Raw genomic sequence first — 19,276 nt, 5'->3', positions numbered from 1 at the left:
AGCCTACAAGCCACAACTACTGAGCTTGTGTGCCACAACTACTGAAGCCTGCATGCCTAGAGTCCGTGGTCTGCAGCAAGAAAAGCCACCACAATGAGAAACCCGTGCACCACAACGAAGAGTAGCCCCCGCTCGCAGCAACTAGGGAAAGCCTGTGCACAGCAACAAAGACCCAACACAGTCAAAAATAAATAAATTAATTTTTAAAAAAAGGAAATCAAAAATGACACAAAACAGATGGAAAGACATACCATGTTCTTGGATTAGAAGAATGAATATTGTCAAAATGACTATACTACCCAAGGCAATCTACAGATTTAATGCAATCCCTATTCAATTACCAATGGCATTTTTAACAGGACTGGAACAAAAGATTTTTTAATTTATAGGGAAACACAAAAGACCCCAAATAGCCAAAGTAATCTTGAGAAAGAAAAACAGAGCTGGAGAATCAGGCTCCCTGACTTCAGACTATACTACAAAGCTACAGTCATCAAGACAGTATGGTACTGGCAGAAAAACAGAAATGTAGATCAATGGAACAGGATAGAAAGCCCAGAAATAAACCCACTCACCTATGGTCAATTAATCTATTGACAAAAGAGGTAAGAATATATAGTGGAGAAAAGGCAGCCTCTTCAATAAGTGGTGTTGGGAAAACTGGACAGCTACATGCAAAAGAATGAAAAAGAATGTTAGGACATTCTCTAACACCATACACAAAAATAAACTCAAAATGGATTAAAGACCTAAATGTAAGGCCAGATACTATAAAACTCTTAGAGGAAAACATAGGCAAAACACTTTACGACACAAATTGCAGCAATATCTTTTTGTATCCACCTCCTAGAATAATGAAAATAAAAACAAAAATAAACAAATGGGGAACTAATTTTGCACAGTAAAGGAAAGCAAAAACAAAATCAAAAGACATCCCACAGAATTGGAGAAAATATTTGCAAATGAAGCGACTGACAAGGGATTAATCTCCAAAATATGCTCATGCAGCTCAATATCAAAAAAACAAACAGCCCAATCAAAAATGGGCAGAAGATCTAAATAGACATTTCTCTGTAGAAGACATACAGATGTCCAAAAGGCACATGAAAAGATGCTCAACATCACTAATTATTAATGAAATACAAAACTACAATGAGGTATCACCTCAGACTGGTCAGAATGGCCATCATCAAAAAGTTGACAAACAATAAATGCTGGTGAGAGTGTGGAAAAAAGGTAAATCTTGTCCACTGTTGGGAATGTAAATTGGTGTATCCAGTGTGGAAAACAGTATAGCACTTTCTCAAAAAAATAAAAATATTACTACCATATGAGCCAGCAATTCCACTCCTGGGTATGTCTCCAAAAAAAATGAAAACACTAAAAGATACATGCACTCCAATATCATAGCAGCATTATTTACAGTTGCCAAGATATGGAAGCAACTAAAGTGTCCATCAACAGATGAGTGGGTAAAAAGGATGTGGTATATATACACAATGGAATACTACTCAGCCATAAAAAAAGAACAAGATTTTGCTATTTGCAACAACATGGATGGACTTGAAGGGTATTATGCTAAGTGAAATAAGTCAGAGAATAACATAATGCATGGTATCACTTATATATGGAAGCTAAAAAAGAAATCTAGTAAGTATAGCAAAAAGAAACAGACTCACAGATATAGAGAACAAGCTAGTGGTTACCAGTGGGGTGAGGGATGGGGGAGGGGCAAGAGACAAGTAGGGGATTAAGAGATACAAACTACTATATATATAATAAATAAGCTACAAGGATATATTGTCTAGAACAGGGAATATATCCAATATTTTACAATAAGTATAAATGGAGTATAACCTTTAAAAATTGTGAATCACTATGTTGTACATCTGAAACTTATGTAATATTGTAAATCATCTATACCTCAATTTTTTAAAAAAGCAAAAACACTGGCTTTTGTTTAGGCCGAGTTTCCGTATTCCCTGGGCTGTTCTAGTGGGTAATTGTGTCTCTGCTGTAAGCCATTTGTCCACACATTTAGTACCTTACCTTGTTGTTGCAGCTAGCATTCCATTTGTCTCTCTCTCATGAGGTAACTTCATTCTGCTATTGCTTCCAGCCACTCTCTCTTCTCTTGTCTGTTTCTTCACATCTCATACCAATTTGCTGCTTTGTAGGCAGCTTCTGGTGTCCTTCCTTGTTGGAAGATCAATAACTTGATATAGTGGATTTTGTGAAAGTATATTGTAAACTGAAATGTGCTAAACAATTATATAATTTCACTGTTTTATTCACGGAGCCCCCCAAAATGGGGCCGGGGGCATATCATTCATTTGTTTGGAGTACTTGCTCTTTATCAGCTATTTTTTAGCTTAGAGACATTACCAGTTGCTTTTAGTTATTTTTTGAGTTGTACTTCTGGAAGGTTGAGGCTGCCAGATTTAAGACAATTTGCTATCTGGAAATCAGAATAGTTAATTTAATGGTTCTTCATTTTTATCTTTCATACAAATACTGTTCTTCAAAATATAGGAACAGTATCCAAAATAGAGGAAAAGTTTACTATTGAAGGGATTGCTCGTGAAACTAACAATTTCTCCAGCAAGTGACTTAAAATGAGAGACTAATTGTGTAATTATAAAGTGAAAGGCTTTAGCTATAATTGCCATCCATTGAATTGTATTGCTGTGTGGGCAGTTCAGCTGGTAAAGTTCTGGGTGCATAGCACCTTATCTGCTTACTAAGGTAAGCAGAAATTTGGGGGTTGGGGTTTCCAGCCCCATTAACAGTAAATATATCTAATTTCTTCCGCAGCTTACATTTACTTTGACAAAGGCAAATTTGGAAGCAATTACTTGAGAATCATTTGTATAACACCTGGATAATCAAAACAGGCACAATGAAGCACTTCCTGAGGTAAGTATTTATGGTTTCCTGGATGAGCACTCTGAAATGGAGAAACTTCCTTAACAATTAGTATAATATTTCTGTTCACCATTTGTGATCCTATAACCAGTTCTCTAGGACTGCATAAAATAGCATTGTATTTTGGCTAAGAACAATTTGGCCATAAGGTTCCTCTGCCAACTCTATACCCATACTGATGCTAAGAGAGAGCACTTACAAGTAGGAGATTACAAGAGATTATAAAAGAATATAGGCACAAAACCATGGGGCAGACACACTTTGATGCCTTGTGTTTCTAAAGCCCTAAGGTTTAGGTTTGAGGCGTTAGTAGTCAAGGAATCAATATAATTTGTGTAGAATCATTTTCCTAAAAAAAGTAATTTTAAATATAGATTTTGGTTGGCTGGCTAACCCATACAGGCATTTTCAAATGTTCATTTTTGGTGAAAAATATATGTTCTCAGCTTTTGCTTTTCCTGCCTCAGTGATGCCTCTTAAATCTGCATTAATTTTTGGTTCCCTGAAGATTGTGCTGTATAGGGTACCATATATGTTTGTGTGTTTTAGAGTGATCATTTTTTGTTTTGAAAGCCATTTAGCTGGACCTATAGTTATAATTATTTTCAAGAGTATTGACTGTCATTCACAATTCTATAAATAAAATTCTCAGAGAAATATTACATTATATTAAAACATGACAAAACAAAGTTAATTTGGTCCTGAAAGTTAGAAAATAAGACACACTTTCTAGAATATTGAGTTTCTTTCCTGCAAGATGGTGGCCTACCTATATTGCATATTCTCGTCCCTTGTTCTGGCTATTTTCTCTAAGAAAATAATTAGTGGGTTTACTTCTTTTAGGAAGTGATTTAATTCTTTCAGTGGCTGCAATTTAAGATTTTCTTTTTCCCACTGGTTTTCATTGCATTGTTATTTCTGGAGCATCTAGGTCATTTTGGGTGGGATTCACTATGTTTTAGTGTAGCTACTGGTGTTTTACAATTCAATCTTAGAATTGTGAAAACCTCTCAGAAGGTCACTATTAAACCATTTACAGGCATTAACATTTGTTTTATTATACAGAATACTCCTCAGCCTGTTTATCTCAGATGTGTAAAAAGATAGTATTTGAAAAATCACTACGTCATTTACCAGCAAAGTATTTAACTCAATACACTTTTGGTTGCCATGACATTAACCTATCTGTTTACACACTCATGAAAAATTGGTATCTATAAATCCCCCTTGAGTGTAAACGTGGTGTTTTTTATCTGTAGAATCGTGTTAACAGAGAGCTTTAGTGTTAGCTGAAGCTTAGAAGTCAGGAGCTCCTTTTGTAAAAGGGGAGGTGGTAGTGGTGAAGTTTGTGCCAAGACTTGTACTACTGAATTTCTTCTTCAGTGTTTTTGTTTTAGAAAAACTTGAGTGAGCTCAAAACCAGCCATTTTAGGAGAAATAGTAGCATTTGTTTCTGTTAGTTTTTGTTAAATTGAATAGGTGCAACACTATGTTTAATAGAGATTATATTTTTAATTGAATTTGTATTTGATGATTTAAAACTGATATAGTGAAAAATCTACCACTCTAATTTCACACAGAGCAGCACCAAGGGTAATGGAACTGGCATATCCCTATCAGTTATATGTTCTGATACAAATTTTTCTCTTTTAACTTGGCACATTTGTTTTATAAATATTACTTAACATTGATAATTTGTGTGAAACTGAAGCTAGCATAATAAATTACACATCAAGAGAGAAACTTGAGGATTTTCATTGACCATTGGTTTTGAAATAATAACAGGAAACTCAATCATTTTTTTAAAATATTTATTTATTATTATTATTATTATTTTTTTTTTGGCTGCATCGGGTCTTAGTTGCGGCATTCCGTTGTGGTGCGTGAGCTCAGTAGTTGTGGTGCGTGGCTTAGTTGCCCAGCAGCATGTGGGATCTTAGTTCCCCACAGGGATTGAACCCGTGTCCCCTGCATTGGAAGGCGAATTCTCTACCACTGGACCACCAGAGAAGTCCCAAAATTCAATCATTGTTTCTCCTTAGTTGGTTATTGCTTTTGGCTTTAATTTTTGTTTTTAATGCTTTTTATTGTTATAACTTGTGTGTATTCATTATATGTTAATGTTTGTGGTAATTGGAGGGATAGGAGGGCAAGGAGTAATAATTCTGCATTACAGGCACTATCAGATAATTTAGGTTGCCTTCTATTCTCTGTAGTCCATTCCCACAATTTGGCAATCTTTTCATTCGAACCAAAGAGGAGGTTATATAAATATAACTTGAACAAATCAGGTGTTAATTCCTGAGCTCAGCAAATACATTATGTAGAATAAGGAGTTGACTTTCACTGAGAAGAATCGGCATCATTTAAAAAGCCCACAGAGTGATTAATCTGTCAACTTCTGAGTTGCTCTAGAATGAGCAACTTCTGAGGCCATGTACAGCCTCAGAAGAAGTGAAGTTAATCTTAAAGAAACCAGGTGTGGGGAAAAATGGATTTTAATCCACATTTAAGATACATGGAACCCATACTCTTCTCTTTCTAACTCCCTGCTACCATCACATATATTAATGGTGTAACTACTCAGAGCTTAAGGGAGTAGAAAAAACATTACATAAGATATTAGAAATAAATGCTACAGGATTAGTACACCCAGCTGAAGGGTGTGTTTTAAATTGACAGTAGATATGGGATATTGGATAAGTACCCCACAGTCACCCAATATGACTTTAGCCATGATCTGCATTAAAAGAATACAGGGATAAAACTGAGAAGAAAGTGTCTATGTGTGATCAGAAAAAGAGGGGACACTTTTTGAGCCCTAAATATAACTGAGGCTTAGAGTTTAGCTTGTTTAATGTATTTCATTAATTTCAACTCAATTATTGTTTATAACAGAGAGGACCTAACAGTTGTATTAAGATCTTTTCCTTTGCTAGGATTTAGTTATTGAAATTAAATGCTTTTAAGGTCATCAAAACATTATTAATTTTGAATTTTTCTAATAAAGGGGATAAGTCACCCCATATAAATAATTCCTTCCAACTATTTCAGCCACAAGATCTCAGTTTCTTGGCCATGGACTTCACTGCATACTTTCCTTCCTTAGGCAGAAGACAGGAAATGAAACCATCTGCCAAACTCAAGCCTCCATGGGAGAAACTGAGATATAACGCAGACTTGTACCCAAGTCCTGGCTGTGAAACAGTAAAGGGGAAAACAATGTTTTACTACTGTGATTAGGTAAATAAAGGCTTCCAATTAGCAAAAAAATATGTAAATGGGGTTTTATAAGTCATTCACACTTGATTAATATCTTGGTCCACTGATTCATTTAGAAAGCGTTTAGTACTAGTGATAATTCCAGTACTATGCCACATTTTAATTTTTATTTTCTCTTCATAACAATTGTAATAAAATAAGAATTAATACCCCGTTTACAGCACAGGGCAAGAAAGCTTAGCAAAGTTAAGAAACTCATCTAAGGGCACACAGATATTTGAATGCAGGCCTATCTGACTTCAAAATTTTTTTCTCATAATTTTTGCATCATGGTACTGTGTACCTGTCGTGAGGTGTTCTGGGTGACACAGAAGTGAATATGAGGTGGCCTTTGCTCCAAAGTAACATACCACTTGGCAACGAGATGAAGTCATGCATACAAAATTAAGTTGTAAGAAGAAATGTGATTGGTGACATGCTACAGCTGTTTTGTGACGGGACTATTCAGGGAAGGCTTCACTGAGGTGATGTTGAAGGAAAGAGACAGAGGATGTAACAGGTGGAGAAGGTCCTAAGAACAAAGCCTGAGAAAGTGTGACCAGCTGCCACAAGCAGCAGGTGGTCCAGGTTTGTTGGCTGTAGACCCCGTTTAGGGAGAGTAGAAGATAAGTTGCAAAGATAAAGTTGGGGGCAGCTCTTGGACACGTTTGCAAGCATGGCATAAAACAGCCCAGAAGCATGGTAACACTTTCACCCAGACCTAATGTAGACCTTAAAGAGAAGGGTGAGTCAGACAAAAAATCTTTTTCCCTTACAACGTGTGTCTAGCCTTATCTTAGAGCCAGATACCTAGTCCATTCCCTTCAGCTTACAAATGAGAGGGCAGAGCCGCAGAGAAACAAAGTAGCTTGTCCACAGTCACACAGCTCATAATGGCAAATTGAGGCTAGACCTGAAGTCAGACTTCAGACACTTTCCTATTTAATCAAGTAGTATTTCCATTCACCACCAACTAATTTCCACTGCATTTGAAGGGCTGAAGGTGCAGGGTCATGTAGTTATTCCAGAATTTGACTATCATTGCTTGAGACATTGACTGAGCTTATTTATAAGATGTAGAAGCGAAGTCCTAAAAGGGATAGATTTATGGTACATTTGAATACCTCTCTCACTGTAGACTGGTACTTTTAGCCATAGTTTTCTCTTTTTTAGGACCCACACATACACACCACGTATGTATATACATAGATAAATATACATATGTATACATACATATATGTGTGTGTATGTATACATGCTATATATACACACATACACATGTACATGTATGTTTACACATACATGTATTTTAAATTATTTTGTTTCCTGCATAAAAACAAACAAAAATTTTTTCCACACCCTTGTTGAAATATGTTAACCTGAATAGTTTTCTAGGCAATTTCCTGTAGGTGACCTCACCAGAGCCTGCCATGAGAGATTTTTTTGGGAACTTGAGTATTGGCTTCCCAGCTCTCCTGCCTCTGACCTGAATGTCTATTTCTTTTCCTGGGTTAGGTAAGTTTTGAGCTCTTATATCTTCAAATATATTCTCTGTCACTTTCTCTCTCTTTTCTCCTTCTGGGACCACTATAATGTGAATGTTAGTATGCTTGATGTTGTCACACAGGTCTCAAACTGTCCTCATTTTTTTATTCTTTTTTCTTTTTTTTCTGTTCAGCTTCAGTGATTTCCACTACTCTGTTTCCAGCTAGCTGATCTGTTCCTGTGTATCAACTAAGCTACTATTGATTCCTTCTAGTGTATTTCTTATTTTGGTTATTGTATTCTTCATATCTGTTTGGTCCTTCTTAGTATTTTCTAAATCTTTGTTAAAAACTTCTAATTTCTCAATCTGTTCATCCAATCTTCTACCACATTCTTTGAACATCTTTACAGTCGTTACCTTGAACTCTTTATCAGGTAGATTGTTTATCTCTGCTTCACTTAGTTCTTGGGTTTTATCTTGTTCCTTTGTTTGGAAGATATTTCTCTGTCACCTCATTTTGCCTAATTTGCTGTTTTTATTTCTATATATTTGGTAGGTTGGTTATGTTTTCCAACCTTGGAGAAGTGGCCTTTTGTAGAAAATGTCTTATGTGTCCCAGCAGCACACTCACCTCTCGTCACCAGTGCTATATGCTCTTGGGGTGCCCCCTATGTGGACTGTGTGGGTCCTTCTACTGTGGTGGGCTGAATACTGTGGATGGCCTGGTAGGCATGGCTGTTCCCACCCCCTCCCCTGCCTCAGTCATTTGGTTGCCAGGCCTGCTTTGTGCAGAAACTGCTGGCAGCTGGTGGACAGGGTTGGGTCACAAGGCAGCTGGGTGTAGTGCCTTGGGGGGTCCAGGGGCTAGTGCTGGCCCACTGGTGGGTGGACCTGGGATCCAGTGTTTGTGGGGCTGGGGGTCTTGGATCGAGTGTTGGCTTGCTGGTGGGCAGAGTCAGTTCATGATGCATCTCACTGAATGTCCTGGAGTGTCCCCAAATGCTTTCAGCCCATTGGTGAGTGGGGCTGGATCCCAGGATAGCTGGCTGAGGGGTCCAAGGTGTCTCAGAACTGGTGTCAGACTGAGGTAGACAGAGCCAGGTCCTGGGTTCTCTGGCTACACAGCCCTGGGGGTCCTGGAGCTGGTGTTGACCCGCTGGTGGGGAAATCTGGGGCCTGGGGTGGTCCTGGGGTGGTATCTCCATGCTACTGGGTGAGGCTGGTTCCTGACACAGCTGGCTATAGGATCTGGGGTATCCCAAAGCTATTATAGGCCCACTGGTGAGTGGGGCTAGATCCTGGAGTGGCTGGCTAAGGAGCCCAAGGTGTCCCAGAACTGTTGTTGGCCTGTTTGTGGGTCAGCTGGGTTCTGACATGGCAGGCTGTGGGGGGACTGTGGTGGTCCTGAGAGTGGTATCCACCCACTGGTGGGTGGGGCCAGGGCCCAGGGGATCCCAGGGCTGGTGCCTGCCCTCGGGTGGCTGAGGCCAGGTCCTGGGGTCTCAGGCTGCAGGACCCGTGGTCCTAGAGCTGGTGTCGGCCTGCTGGTGGGTAGAGCTGAGACCCTGGGGTCCCAGGGCTCGTGCCGGTGCCCTGGTGTATGAGACCAGGTCCTGGGCCCTCTGGTGGACAGGGCCATATCTCAGGGTGCCTGTGGGCTTAGGGGGTCTTAAGGCAGTAGTCCTGTTGGTAGGTGGGACTGTGTTCCTGCCCAGCTAGTTGCTTGGCCTGAGGCATCCCAGTACTGGTGCTGACAGACCTGTGTGTGGGGCCAGGTCTCAGAGCTAATAAGCTCCAGGGAGGATTCCAAAATGGCACTTGTCAGCACAAATGTCCCTGTGGTAGAACACGCTCCCCGAAATTGTTGCTGCCAGTGTCTGTGTCCCCAGGTTGAGCTCTAGTTGCCTCCTGCCTATCCAGGAGGCTCTCCAAGACTGGCAGGTGGGTCTGACCTAGGCTCCTTTCAAATAACTGTTTCTGCCCTGGTTCCCAGAGTGTGTGAGATTTTGTGTGCACCCTTTAAGAGTGAAGTCTCTATTTCCCACAACACTCTGAGTCTCCCGACTGGTCTTCAAACCTAAACCTTCTGGAGGCTCATCTTCCCAGTGCAGGTCCCCTGGACTGGGGAGCCTGATGCTGTGCTTGGACCCTTTGCTCCTTGGGGAGAACCTCTGCAATTGTGATTATTCTGTCATTTGTGGGTCGCCTGCCCAGGAGTCTTGACTATACCTCATCTCCGCCCCTCCTACCCGTCTTGCTGTGGTTCCTTCTTTATATCTTTAGTTGTAGAAGATTTTTTCTGCTAGTCGTCTGGTCTTTCTTATCAGTTGTTGCTCTGTAAAGAGTTGTAATTTTGGTGTGCTGTGGGAGGAGGTGAGCTCAGGGTCTTCCTACTCTACCATCTTGGTCATTGCCCCTGTCTAAATGCTTCTTAAATGTCAAAGCATAATGTGTTTGCTGCTTCCCTTATAAATAAGTTAATGTATTATCCAAGTAGAAAAAAACCTGAATTTTAAAAATAAATCTTGGAAAGTGTATGTATTTAATCATTAAATTTTTATTTGAATAGTGATGTCATTAGTAATTTAAGAGAAACTTGTCTCCTATTCTTTGAAAGGAAAAGGATAAACCATTAATTTATTTATTATTTTAGTTGTACCACAGTCAGCTATTGCTCTCTAATCCCTCATATGAAATTTCCCTGGAATTAAAAATAGTGCCCTTTACTATAGCAATAGAATTTGGAATAATATCTATCCATGATAGATTTATACGCACTACCTTTGAAAAGCAGCATGATCTCTTCAGATAAAGAATGATGGAAAAGGGGGGACTTCCTAAGTGATCCAGCTGTTGGGACTCCGTGCTTCCACTGCAGGAGGCGTGGATTCGATCCCTGGTCGGGGAACTAAGATCCCACATGCCACGCGACCAAAAAAAAAAAAGAATAAAGACCAGGGGCTCCACACTGCCTCATCACTGCTCAATGTGGGGAAATAATCTTGTTTTTCTAGAGGCCCACAAATGGTTTCTTTGTATGATTTCACATTTCCAGTTCATGTATCGAGTCCTCTGTGGCCTCTTTTCCTAGTAGGATGTTCACTATTTAGAGGGGCCCATTTACTAGGCCAAATACCTGTTGACAAGTTAATTTCCAATTGACTGCCAGTGCCCCAAATTAGGAACTTCAATAGAGCAGCTAAAATTTTTTAAAATGTCATTTTAGAAAGTACATGAAATGCTGGAAACATTGAGCAGTCTGCTGTTCTTTATGGCCGTTTAGATGAAAAGTGTTCTGTTTAGGAAAGTTGATTTGATCCAAGAATTGTGATTATTTTGTATGTATCCTTCCTCACCAATAGTGTACTTCTTGTTTATTACAGGATTTCTTCAAGCAAGAATTAACTTTCATTAGCAAATTCATTGAAACTGTTCAAAATAAGCCACTTTTCTCTTACTATTCCAAAAGAAGATGTCAGAGTCACAAATTTAAGATGATGGAGTAGTGTTGTACTACAAGTACCCACACCCCCTCACCCCAGAGGCAGGAGACTACATGGTCCTAGGTGCATCTCCTGTTTCAGAGGCCTCATCCCTGCTGAATGGATTCCTCTAACAAAGAAGCACAAGACAGGAGCTCACTTTTATTTGGTAGCAGAAATATGATTCATTTTGAATAATTTATTTATATTGGGTGGCTATTCTTGCGCCGGCTAGAGGATGAATGTTAAATGATAAAAGTGATCATAATTGCCTTATGGAAGGACACTGCTGTGAACTCAGCATAAACTTCACTCTGCAGCATATCAGTAAATGGCAGTAACAGAAAATGTTGGAAATAGAACGTGTGTAAGTAGCTCTTTTTATTAAATCAGATTCTTCCAGTGCTCAAGCAAGGCATTCATCTTTGGAAACTACAGTGGCTCCTTTTGGAACACAATCAAAAAGCTATGATTGAAAAAACAGAAACAAACACAAAAAAACTGCCGTCTATGCATGTAGTTATTTAAAATAGGAGATGGTGGGGATTCCTTGGTGGTCCAGTGGTTAGGACTCCACACTTTCACTGTGGAGGGCCCTGGTTCAATCCCTGATTTGGGGAACTAAGATCCAGCAAGCCACGCAGCACAGCAAAAAAAAAAAAAAAAAAAAAACCCAAAACCAACCAAATGAACAAAAAACACACATGTAAAAAAAAAAAGAGATGGTGATCAGTATTTTCTCCTTGTAGTCTTGAGAATTTGATTGTTGTTCCTACAAAATGTAGCAGATCTTTTCAATAGTGATTTGCGAATCTTCCATCAGAAATAAGAAAACTAAGTCTAGTGTTATGATGAATAAAAGCAAAATATTCCTCTAAATAAAACTAAGATTATTGGTTTGATGATTCAGGCTAGGAGATAAAAACAAAACAAGCACAGCTATAAACCCTCTGAACATAGGGTTCAGATGGTGGAGAGAGTGTGGCAGTAATTCTTCTTCTAAGAATAGGAACAGAAGGATAGGATTAAAGAAAGCAAATGGGATCTGCTACACAGGTACATCTGAGATGCCTTCACTCCAGGCATGTGGTCAGAAACATAAAGGAGATAAAGGAAATTAAAAGGAGGAAAAGTACTATAAATCCAAAAGTTCCTATTCCTAAACTCAGATTGGAAAGGGACACACTTTTCCTCCCTTTCTCCCTCCTTCCCTTCCTTCCTTCCTTTCTTTCTTTTTTCCTAAACCAACTACTGATTAGCTTTAAAGCTTTAAAGATTCATTTCTTAATTTCTTCCTTTAAGGGTAAACATGCCAAACCAATTTAACATTCTCCCCAAATATTTAATCATTTTGATTGTTCTCTGGACCTTAAGCAGTTTTCCCACAAATTGAGGCACTTAAATAGGTCCAAACATTTAAGAAGTGATCTCTTGGTAGCACTTGATGGTGAAGAACAGCCATCCTGAGATGCTTATATGGAGGTTTTGCTGATCTGGTCCTTTCATGAGAAAGCAAATTGGGTACTTGTTCTCTCATCAAAATCAGGCTTCCAAAGTAAGGGGTAGTGCTGGTATTTCCATCTCTGACCATGCCTTACATTTACGATCTAAGTGCAAAATAAATTGTATCTGTCAAGGCATTGTTTGATCTGATGATCTGGCTTGAAAAAATATAATACATAGCATAGAAAGAAAGTACAGTGCCTAGCATAACAAGCTGGTTTTTAATGAAATATTTTGGCCCATTACAAAAACAAGGAAAAAATCAAAATATATCCTGGATAATAAATAACATTATCAGGACACTTGCCCAGAAATTATGAAAGGGTAAGGAAGCAGTGTATAAATGTCAGTTCACAATTGAAATGAGCATTTCTCTTTCATGATTTGTGTTATTGTTTCTGTGATTATGTGAGAGGGTTGTGATACACCTCACAGAGCAGTGAGCCCTAAGAAATGATGCATCATCTCTAACCCCTCACTGTGGATTTCCACTGGGTTTCCCTGTCTTTGACAGTGTGAATACCCTCAGGGGAACTGAAGAAAAGAAAAAAGAAAAGCATAGAACATGATGTCTTTTCTCTCCTTTTATATAAGACTGTCCTGATGCAAAACAATTCCCCAGGCATTTTCTTCTCATATGCAAGGAGACCAGTGGGAGAAATTTTAGATGGGCTATAAGTCACCCTACATCTGGATGCTTCCTGACATCTAGAATGACACCTCTAGGTCTCAAGCCACATCTTTGTATAGATCTGATGAAGAAGTTGCATAGGGGAAACTTCCTGTAGTTTAATTTAATTGGCTTGTACCCTAAGTAGGCTGAATACAAAAATACTCCTTAAACAGTAATTAGAACCTTTTTCTCTAGGACGATTTAGTACTATAAGAACCTGATTATTATGGAGTCCTAATGCATAGACTTAAAAGAGGCTTCATTTGAGAAGCTGGCCCACATACTGGGCAAACTTTACTGGAATTTGCACATGGGTACCATAAGGGCAGATATCATGGAAAGATTTACCCCTGACTTGTAATAGGATTAATGCCAACCAGTTATTAATATCATTACCATTTGGCTGATAACAAGTTAACAAGGATATTGCTCAGTCTTTTCTTCTGTCATAGCTATCCAATAGTTGGAAGAACGGAAAACTTTTTCCAAGAGACTATGTTGTGGTTTTGTAAAATTTCTCACTCATCTAATTAAAATGTTCCATTAATTATTTTCTGGGTTACTTTTTTTTGGAAGCTGATAATCTAAATCCTAACAGATCTTAGAACATATTTGACTAAAATAGTTGAATTTCAGACTTCACAACACAGTAAATCCATTTTTTGTCTTTCAGCAGAATATGATTTCACATAGAAACTTCATATGTACTTTTGTAATGATTTTTGGTGATCATTTTATACATTTTAATTGTAGTTATAACTTTCTTCTTAAATAAAATAATATATACATATTAAAAAAAGAAAATATACTTAACCAGAAAAGAAAATTAAAATTACTCACAATTCCATTACCCAGAAAAACCACTGTTAATCTTTTTGTTGTATATCCTGCCAGTCTTTTTCTCCTTGTTTATATATCATCATTAAATTTTTTGTTTTATTTACTAAAGAAAAAAATTTATTATTCCACACATGTTCTTTTTGAACATTTTTCTATTTGATAAGCATATTATGGGCATTTTATGTTATTACTCCAGAATACAATTCTAATGCCTACAAAGGATTCTACCACATTTTAGTGTAGAAATTTAGTTACTTATATGTTTCCTCCATTCCCTGTGCATTTAAAAAATTTTTTTTAAACATCTTTATTTTTTTTTTAACATCTTTATTGGAGTATAATTGCTTTACAGTAGTGTGTTAGTTGCTGCTTTATAACAAAGTGAATCAGCCATACATATACATATATCCCCATATCTCCTCCCTCTTGCATCTCCCTCCCACTCTCCCTATCCCACTCCTCTAGGTGGACACAAAGCACCAAGCTGATCTCTCTGCACTATGTGGCTGCTTCCCACTAGCTATCTGTTTTACATTTGGTAGTGTATATAAGTCCATGCCACTCTCTCACTTCATCCCAGCTTACCCTTCCTCCTCCCATGTCCCCAAGTCCATTCTCTACATCTGCATCTTTATTCCTGTCCTGCCCCTAGGTTCTTCAGAACCATTTTTTTAAGATTCCATATATATGTGTTAGCATATGGTGTTTTTTTTCTCTTTCTGACTTACTTCACTCTGTATGACAGACTCTACGTCCATCCACCTCACTACAAGTAACACAATTTTGTTTCTTTTTATGGCTGAGTAATAATCCATTGTATATATGTGCCACATGGACACTTAGGTTGCTTCCATGTCCTGGCTATTGTAAATAGAGCTGTAGTGAACACTGTGGTACATGACTCTTTTTGAATTATGGTTTTCTCAGGGTGTATGCCCAGTAGCGGGATTGCTGGGTCATATGGTATTTCTATTTCTAGTTTTTTTAAGGAACCTCCATAGTGTTCTCCATAGTGGCTGTATCAATTTATATTCCCACCAACAGTACAATGTAAATTTTCTCCACACCCTCTCTAGCATTTATTGTTTGTAGATTTTTTGATGATGGCCATTCTGACTGGTGTGAGGTGATACCTCATTGTAGTCTTGATTTGCATTTCTCTAATGATTAGTGATGTTGACCATCCTTTCATGTATTTGTTGGCAATCTGTATATCTTCTTTGGAGAATTGTCTATTTAGGTCTTCTGCCCATTTTTGGATTGGGTTGTTTGTTTTTTTGATATTGAGCTGCATGAGCTGCTTGTAAATTTTGGAGATTAATCCCTTGTCAGTTGCTTCATTTGCAAATATTTTCTCCCATTCTGAGGGTTGTCTTTTGGTCTTGTTTATGGTTTCCTTTGTTGTGCAAAAGCTTTTAAGTTTCATTAGGTCCCATTTGTTTTTATTTCCATTTCTGTAGGAGGTGGGTCAAAAAGGATCTTGCTGTGATTTATGTCATAGAGTGTTCTGCCTATGTTTTCCTCTAAGAGTTTTACAGTGTCTGGTCTTACATTTAGGTCTTTAATCCATTTATTTGTCGTTTTTCCTTTGCTGCTTTTAATATTTTTTCTTTGTATTTAACTTTTGATAGTTTGATTAATATCTGTCTTAGCATGTTTCTCCTTGGATTCATCCTGTATGGGACTCTCCGTGCTTCCTGGACTTGACTGACTATTTCCTTCCCCATATTAGGGAAGTTTTCAACTATAATCTCTTCAAATATTTTCTCAGTCCCTTTCTTTATCTCTTCTTCTTCTGGGACCCCTATAATTCTAATGTTGGTGCATTTAATGTTGCCCCAGAGGTCTCTGAGACTGTCCTCAATTCTTTTCATTCTTTTTTCTTTATTCTGCTCTGTGGTAGTTATTTCCACTATTTTATCTTCCAGATCACTTACCTGTTCTTCCTCCTCAGTTATTCTGCTATTGATTCCTTCTAGAGAATTTTTAATTCCATTTATTGTGTTGTTCATCATTGTTTGTTTGCTCTTTAGTTCTTCTAGGTCTTTGTTAAACATTTCTTGTATTTTCTCCATCCTATTTCCAAGATTTTGGATATCTTTACTATCATTACTCTGAAATCTTTTTCAGGTAGACTGCCTATTTCTTCTTCATTTTTTTGGTCTGGTGGGTTTTTACCTTTTTCTTTCATCTGCTGTGTGTCTCTCTGTCTTCTCATTTTGCTTAACTTACTGTGTTTGGGGTCTCCTTTTCACAGGCTGCAGGTTCATAGTTCCCATTGATTTTGGTGTCTGCCCCCAGTGGCTAAAGTTGGTTCAGTGGCTTGTGTAGGCTTCCTGGTGGAGGGGACTGGTGCCTGTGTTCTGGTGGATGAGGCTGGATCTTGTCTTTCTGGTGGGCAAGACTGCATCTGATGGTGTGTTTTGGGGTGTCTGTGACCTTATTATATTTTAGGCAGCCTCTCTGTTAATGGGTGGGGGTGTGTTCCTGTCCTGCTCATTGTTAGGCATAGGGTGTCCAGCACTGTAGTTTGTTGGTTGTTGAGTGGAGCTGGGTCTTAGCGTTGAGATGGACATCTCTGGGAGAGCTTTCACTGTTTGATATTACGTGGAGCTGGTAGGTCTCTGGTGGACCAGTGTCCTGAACTCGGGTCTCCCACCTCAGAGGCACAGACCTGACACCTGGCTGGAGCACCAAGAACCTGTCAGCCACACAGCTCAGAAGAAAAGGGAGAAACAAAAAAAGAAAGAAAAAAATAAAATAAAGTTATTAAAATAAAAAATACTAAAAATAAAAAAATTAAAAAGTAAGAGAGCAACCAAACGAATAAACAAATCCACCAATAATAACAAGCACTAAAAAGTATACTAAAAAAAAATTTTTTAAAAACAAAAAATAAACAGACAGACAGAACCCTAGAACAAATGGTAAAAGCAAAGCTATACACACAAAATCACACAAAGAAGCATACACATACACACAAAAAGAGAAAAAGGAAAATATATATATATATATATATTAAAAAGAAAAAGGGGAGAGAGCAACCAAATCAATAAACAGATCTACCAATAATAATAAACTCTAAATACTAAACTAAGATAAACATAAAACCAGAAACAAATTAGATACAGAAAGCAAACTCCAAGTCTACAGTTGCTCCCAACGTCCACCACCTCAATTTTGGGATGATTCATTGTCTACTCAGGTATTCCAGAGACACAGGGTACATCAAATTGATTATGGAGATTTAATCTGCTGCTCCTGAGGCTGCTGGGAGAGATTTCCCTTTCTCCTCTTCGTTCACACAACTCCTGGGGTTCAGCTTTGGATTTGGCTTGACCTTTGTGTGTAGGACACCTGAGGGCGTCTGTTCTTCGCTCAGGCAGGACAGGGTTAAAGTAGCAGCTGATTAGGGTGCTCTGGCTCACGCAGGCCAGGGAGGAGGGAAGGGTATACAATGTGGGGTGAGCCTGTGGTGGCAGTGGCCGGCGTGACGTTGCACCAGCTTGAGACACGCCGTGTGTTCTCCCAGGGAAGTTGTTCCTGGATCACAGGACCCTGGCAGTGGTGGGCTGCACTGGCTCTCAGAAGGGGAGATGTGGATAGTGACCTGTGCTTGCACACAGGCTTCTTGGTGGCTGCAGCAGCAGCCTTAGTGTTTCATGCCCATCTCTTGTGTCCTCACTGATAGCCACGGCACACACCCATTTCTGGAGCTTGTTTAGGTGGTGCTCTGAATCCCCTCTCCTCATGCAACCCGAAACAATGGTCTCTTGCCTCTTAGGCAGTTCCAGACTTTTTCCCAGACTCCCTCCCGGCTAGGTGTGGTGCACTAGGCCTCTTCAGGCTGTGTTCACACAGCCAATCCCAGTCCTCTCCCTGGGATCTGACCTCCGAAGCTGGAGCCTCAGCTCCCAGCCCCCACCCGCCCTGGCAGCTGAGCAGACAAGCCTCTCAGGCTGGTGAGTGCTGGTCAGCACTGATCCTCTGTGCAGGAATCTCTCTGCTTTGCCCACTGCACCCCTGTTGCTGTGCTCTCCTCTGTGGCTCTGAAGCTTCCCCCCCTCCCCATCTCCACCAGTGAAGGGTCTTCCTACTGTGTGGAATCTTTTCCTCCTTCACAGCTCCCTCCCAGAGGTGCAGGTCCCATCCCTATTCTTTGTCTCTGTTTTTCTTTTTTTCTTTTGCCCTACCCAGGTATGTTGGGAGTTTCTTGCCTTTTGGGAAGTTTGAGATCTTCTGCCAGCATTCAGTAGGTGTTCTGTAGGAGTTGTTCCACATGTAGATGTTTTCCTGCTCTATTTGTGGGGAGGAAGGTGATCTCCACGTCTTACTCCTCTGCCATCTTGAAGGTCTCTGTCCCAGTGCATTTATATGATATAGACCATACTTTTATATAAGTCAGTTGGAATTGTTATTTTTAACACAGGCTGTTCAAGATATTGGAGCCAGAGCAATTGAACAAAGGAACCCAATCAAGGTTTTGGTTCAAATTCAGGGATTAATCACATCATTGAGGATATTAGTTAACTACACAAATTCATCTTAATGGCCCTGGATCACCTTATGTTAGAGCTGGGGGGAATTAGTGAACATATGAGAAAAAGAAATATCTTTTAGAAATGACACCAATAGGAAGTAATATAAATAATTCTGCCTTCTAGGAAAATAATTCTGCCTTCTAGGAAAACTCTAGTATTCAGAGAAGATGGGTTGAATATAAGTTCCTGGATGATAAGTCCTCTTTACTTCTATAGCTTGAGTCATTTTGAGATGCTGAGCAATCCCATGAAGTAGTAGACACTCACATATTAAAAACTAAAAGTTGGCATAAAACACTAATTCACATGTGCCAGAAGCATTGTAAATAAGTGCATGATTGGTGACCATATACTTTATAGTTTGTTAAGGTATTATTGGAGTGAGATAGGGTGTGCAATCAAGAAAACTTTGTTTAGCAGGAGTCAAGAACAAACTTGTCAAGAGGTGGAGTTTTTGGAAGGTTTAAATCAGAGAATGTTGAAGAACCAAAGGTCAACATGCTTGTTCAGCGAACTGTTGTGGAGACATTCTGGCACATCCAAGAAATACTGGGATTAGTCAGCA

The 19,276-nt window shown here is 39.1% G+C and overlaps 1 protein-coding gene across 9 annotated transcripts in view; it reads left to right on the top strand.

The window, feature by feature from the left end:
* ELMOD1 (ELMO domain containing 1) overlaps nt 1–19,276 on the top strand; it is a 129,702-nt gene that overhangs the window by 63,121 nt on the left and 47,305 nt on the right. For 4 of the 9 annotated variants that reach the window (XM_082409514.1, XM_082409515.1, XM_082409513.1 and 1 more), the window contains 2 exons: nt 2,815–2,916; nt 11,056–11,521. In XM_082409514.1, coding sequence (XP_082265640.1) covers nt 11,502–11,521 — 20 coding nt within the window. In that variant the 5' untranslated portion in view covers nt 2,815–2,916; nt 11,056–11,501. Of the gene's footprint in view, nt 1–2,814; nt 2,917–9,312; nt 11,522–19,276 lie in introns of those variants that run through there. The other 5 variants (XM_082409517.1, XM_082409520.1, XM_082409519.1 and 2 more) reach the window with 4 other exon arrangements.

Source organism: Balaenoptera physalus, assembly GCF_965194825.1.
Source record: "Balaenoptera physalus genome assembly, chromosome: 10".
NCBI lineage: Eukaryota > Metazoa > Chordata > Mammalia > Artiodactyla > Balaenopteridae > Balaenoptera > Balaenoptera physalus.
This window is presented reverse-complemented; position numbering and strand designations above follow the sequence as displayed.